General features: G+C 53.2%; 1 protein-coding gene across 1 annotated transcript; it reads right to left on the reverse strand.

Moving 5' to 3' along the window:
- Window positions 1-387: 387 nt before the first annotated feature.
- On the reverse strand, window positions 388-4,795 carry SOX4 (SRY-box transcription factor 4). The gene has a single exon (XM_058732855.1). It carries the CDS (start codon window positions 4,660-4,662, stop codon window positions 3,232-3,234), a length of 1,431 nt encoding a protein of 476 aa, XP_058588838.1. The 5' UTR covers window positions 4,663-4,795; the 3' UTR covers window positions 388-3,231.
- Between the last annotated feature and the right edge of the window lie 432 nt (window positions 4,796-5,227).

The following is a 5,227-nucleotide window of genomic DNA, read 5'->3' on the forward strand; positions in this document are numbered from 1 at the left end:
ACGGAATAAAGCAGCTTTAGGAACAGAAGGCTTAGAGAAAAAAAAAAAAAAAAAAAAGAAAAGAGCAGCCGGCCAGTTTTTGTCTGTAAAGGATTCTGTCCACATCGCCCTTCCCCCTCCTTTTAAAATTTCAAGACAAACGGCATTTATTTAAATGTAAAAATCAGAAAATTCCTAGAAAGCGTGCAGAGTTGACACGTATTCAGCGGACGCCGTCATTTCACGGTCAGGGCCTGCCAAATCTGGCCAAGAGGAACTTCTTATTCCCCAGTAAGATCGCATTGAACAGGCAGTCCTGGGAGAACTTACTTGTTTCACAGCTAAGGCAGATGGTGGCCCTCCCAATCTTAGAGGCTTTGGGTCTAATAATAATGACAAAAGTCGAGATTTAGGGTTCAGTTCCAGCTGATTTTATTTCCTTCTCAAAAAAAGTTATTTACAGAAGGTATATATCAACAATCTGACAGGCAGTGAACTTGACATGATTAGCTGGCATGATTTTTTTCTTTCTTTTTCCCCCAAAACATTGTTTTTGTGGCCTTGAATTTTAAGACAAATATTCTACACGGCATATTGCACAGGATGGATGGCAAAAAAAAGTTTAAAAACAAAAACCCTTAACGGAACTGCCTCAAAAAGGCAGACGTCCTAGTGCCTGTCATGTTATATTAAACATACATACACACAATCTTTTTGCTTATTATAATACAGACTTAAATGTACAAAGATGTTTTCCACTTTTTTCAATCTTTAAACACAACAGCTATAAACCTGAACACATATGCTATCATCATGCCATAAGACTAAAACAATTATATTTAGCGACAAGTAGAAAGGATTAAATAGTCAAATACAAGAATGAAAAACGCAGTACATAGTGTCGCGAACTCAAATCGGCATTTAGATAGATCCAGTGGTTTAAACGGCACGTTTTTGCTTATAAAAAAAGTGCAAAAAAGATGTGGTTTACAAGTTAAAGCTACAGGATCCCTTTTTGCTGTAAATGCACCAGTTTTAAAGCCTCTGGACAGAACAGTTTTTATTTAAAAAATTTTGCTTTTTCTGAAAAGCGTACAGTGTTTGGCTAATTCTCCCCCCCCCCCCTTTTTTATAAGACTGGGGTCAAAGGGTGGACACTGGTGGCAGGATAAGGGATACTGTCACTTTAAGAAGCCTGCAGATTGAAGTGTAAACATGGAGAAATTAGGGGCTGATTCTTTAAACTGTGTGAGATATTAACCAGCCGCCCTATTATAAAATCAGGAAATCCAAACAGCGATTTACACCGATTAACACCCCCTTTATATATTTTTTACAAAAATACACTGAGAAAATAATCAAACGTTTTCATCTCTCTTGTCTTTTTTTGTTTTTTAAAAGTGTCAAAAGTCTACATTTAAATATAAAAAATTAAAAGTTAAAACTCTAGCCCTTCAGTGAAGGAGACGTAAAATGGCGTGGGTAACAACAAACTACCAAAAAAACAAAAAACAAAAAAAAACAAACCAAAAACCAAAAAATCCAACAAAAACAAAAGAAAAAAAAAAGGAAGGAAGAAAGGAAGTAAAAAAAAGAAAGCAAACGAAGAGGTTAAAGTAAAAAAGGGACAAAATAAGAAAAGAAAAATGTTTGGCCAGTATAAATACGTCCACATATAAAATGGCATCTGATTACATTTACAAGGAAAAAAAAAAATACGAGGATGAAGCATCGGTGAGGGAAAAAAACACGTCTTCTCATTTACACCTATAAGGAATAAACACATACACACTGAGAAAAAATTTGGTCCTGAATTGTGGTTTTCTTTCTTTCTTTCTTAAAGTCCAGCACAGATTTGAGTTGCGTTTGAATCCTTTAAAGAGTTAAGAATGAAAAAAAGCTGGTGATAATTTTGTTGTAGGAATCAAACATAGCGCCATCTATCTGCTTTTTATATTATCCTACACTATTTTAAAAACTGCTCAACAGTCTTATACAGAAATCTTTAAAAGATAGACAGGATAACATGCTATATTAACCCCACCAGTGAAATAATCCAACACCATCACGATTCCGATTAAGAGAAGAAAAAAACCTCTTTTTTTTCCCCCCGCCCGAAACCACTCGCCCCTCCACGGCCCCCCGGTACCACATCAAACAGTCCGCGCTCCTGCACGCCCGCGGGCCGCCCAGTCTCACCTCTCTGATTGCGGGGATGCGCGGGGCGGGGGCCGCCGGGATGCGCCACCTGCTCCCCTAGCGTGCACACCCGTCCCAGTTCCTCCGCAGCCCCCTACCCCCGCGTCCCGACCCGCGCCCCTCGCCGGGCTCCCCACCGGGCTCTCCGCATCACCTCCTCCTCCGGCTGCGGGAGGGGGCAAGGAAAAAAAAAAAAAAGGAAGGAAGGAAGGAAAGAAGAAAGAAAGGGAAAAAAAGTAAAAAAGGAGGCAAAACCCAGCAAAACGGGAATCTGCCAGCGTGGAGTCTCTCAGTCCCGGCGCGTCTCGAGCCTGCGCGACCCCCCAAAAGATCAGCCTTCGGTCCAATTCCACGCCCGGAGCCTTCTGTCTTCTTCAGGGGGAGGGGGGTGGCGGGGGTGCTGAGAACTAAATCCCCGGGGGCGCGTTGGGTTTCTTTCTTTTCTTTGCTTTCTTTTTTCTTTTTCTTTTTTTTGTTGTTGTTTTTTCCCCCTCCTCTCTCGATCAAGAAATGAGATAAAATAAAGCAAAAACAGCAAGGGGGCGATGAGACAGGGACGAGATTCCTTCAGTCTCTAGAAAAAACTATCAAGTCGGCTTCTTGCTGGGGGAGCAGCAGACAAGTCCGGAAGCTCGTTGGAAGTGGGGTGTGTGTGTGGGGGTGTCTCTTCGGGCAAAGGGGAGGAAACTCCCAAGTAGCTTTTTTGCCATCAACAACAACATCAAGAACAATAAAAGGTCGCCCCCCCCCACCCCGTCTCCCCGCCGCCTCCTCCGCGTCCCCGCGGCCGGGCAGCTGGGGGATGGGAGCGCGGGTCCCCAAAACGCCGCCGCGCTTTCTCCCGCGACCGCGACGCGGCCCAAGCCGGCCCTGCTCGCTTTTTTTTTTTTTTAATCTTTTCCTTTTTTTTTTTTTTTTTCAATTTTCCCTTTTCTCTTCCAACTCTTCCTCTGTCCACTTCTCTCGCTCTCGCTCTCTCTTTGTTTTCCTCTCCCCCACCCCCACCCCCCAACCCGGCCCTCTGCTCCCGGCCCGCGCGCGCGCGCCCCCCTCTCAGTAGGTGAAGACCAGGTTGGAGATGCTGGACTCCAGCCAGTCTCCCGAGATCATCTCGCTCACCTCGGGCGTGCAGTAGTCCGGGAACTCGAAGTGCGAGCCGGAGCCGGGCTCGAAGTTAAAATCCAGGTCCCGGTCCAGCGCCGACGACGAGCTGAAGCTGCCCAGGGACATGCTCTCAAAGTTTGAGCTGGGGTTCAGGTCGAGCAGGTCGTCTTCGAACTCGTCGTCGGAGGACGAGGAGCCCGACGACGAGGACGACGACGAGTGGGACGAGGCCGACGAGGACGCGTGCGACGGCGCGCTGGACGGGGCGGGCGAGGCGGCGCGCAGGCTGGCGTAGCTGCGGTGGTCGGCGGGCGAGCGGCCGGCGGCCGGCGACGACGCGGCGCTGCTGCGGCCGCTCAGGCTCGGCCCGTCGGGCGAGCAGCCCGCGCCCCCCTCCTCGTACAGGCCCAGGGGGTCGCTGGGGTCGGCACCCGCGCCCACGCCGCCCGCGGGCGACGAGGACGCGCCCAGGCCTCCGAACAGGTAGATGCGCTTCACCTTCTTGTCGGCTAGGTGCTTGCCCGGGGCCGCCAGGCCCGGCGCGGCAGAGGCGGCCGCGGAGGCCGAGGCGGCCGCGCTGGGAGTCCGCGCCTTGTACAGCGAGTGGTGGTCGGCGGCGGCCGCGGCGGCGCCCAGGGGCAGCAGGGCAGCGGCCCCCGCCTGCTCGGCCGCGAAGGAGGAGGAGGCGCCCGCGGCCGCCGCCTTCCCGCCGCCGCCGCCCGCCAGGATGAGCTTGGCGTGCGGCTTGCTGACCCCGCCGCCCGCGCCGCCCGCCACTTTGGAGCCGCAGCTCTTTTTCTGCGCGGGTTTGGAGTTGGCGCCGCCGCCGCTCGCGCCGCCGCCTCCTCCCCCCGCGTTGCCGCTCCCGCCGCCGCCGCCGCCGCCCCCGTGGCCGCCCCCGCCACCGACCTTGTCTCCCTTCTCCCCCGGCTTGGAGGAGGCGGCGGCCGAGGCGCTGGAGTTGGCGTTGCCGGACTTCACCTTCTTCCTGGGCCGGTACTTGTAGTCGGGGTAGTCAGCCATGTGCTTGAGGCGCAGCCGCTCCGCCTCCCGAATGAAAGGGATCTTGTCGCTGTCTTTGAGCAGCTTCCAGCGTTTGCCCAGCCGCTTGGAGATCTCGGCGTTGTGCATGTCGGGCGACTGCTCCATGATCTTGCGCCGCTCGATCTGCGACCACACCATGAAGGCGTTCATGGGTCGCTTGATGTGCCCGCTCGGCGTCTTGCACCAGCTCGGGTCGTCGGCCTTGCCGCCCGTGGAGGCGGTGGAGCCGGGCGTGGGGGAGGAGGCGATGCCCAGCTCGAGGCCGGCGCCCGAGTCCGAGCTCTCGCCCGCCAGCAGCGCTTCCGTGTTCTCGGCGTTGTTGGTTTGCTGCACCATGGCCCCGGCTCCGCGGGCGCCCACGCGCGCTCACACCCTCGCGGCGGCCGCGGCGCGATCGCCGGGCCCTCCCGGCTCCCCGGGCCAAGCACACGCCGAGCGGGAGAACGCGCGCGGCGGCCGTGCGGGCCCCTCCACTCCTCGCCGGGGCGGCGTTGGGCGAAGAGAGAAAAGTCTCCCAAAGATGCGGGGAAGGAGTAGTCTGCCTCTTGCAGAGGAGTTATAGTTCCCAGGCTGGAGAGTCTCTCCCTCCCTCTCCTCTGGCTCTCGCTTTCTCTCTCTCTCACCGCGCCGCAGTTTGCTCTGTCTCTCGGCTCTGAGTCTGGAGACCGTGCTAAAGTGGAGAGGAGTTTCTTGAATGCTGGTTGCTGAAGCTTCCAGTGCAAGTTTCTCGCCGCCTCCCAGGCAAGTCTTTTTTTTTTTTTTTTTTTTTTTCTTCCCCTGAAGCAGTTGGTTCCAGTTCACGAGCGCTCTCTCAGGAGCTCAGGAAAGCGACATAGTCTCTATCACTTAGTCCCTTTCCTACAATGCAAAGCAAAAAAGAGTCTGGCTCCAGGACTCTCTG

Source organism: Neofelis nebulosa, chromosome 6 (assembly GCF_028018385.1).
Source record: "Neofelis nebulosa isolate mNeoNeb1 chromosome 6, mNeoNeb1.pri, whole genome shotgun sequence".
NCBI lineage: Eukaryota > Metazoa > Chordata > Mammalia > Carnivora > Felidae > Neofelis > Neofelis nebulosa.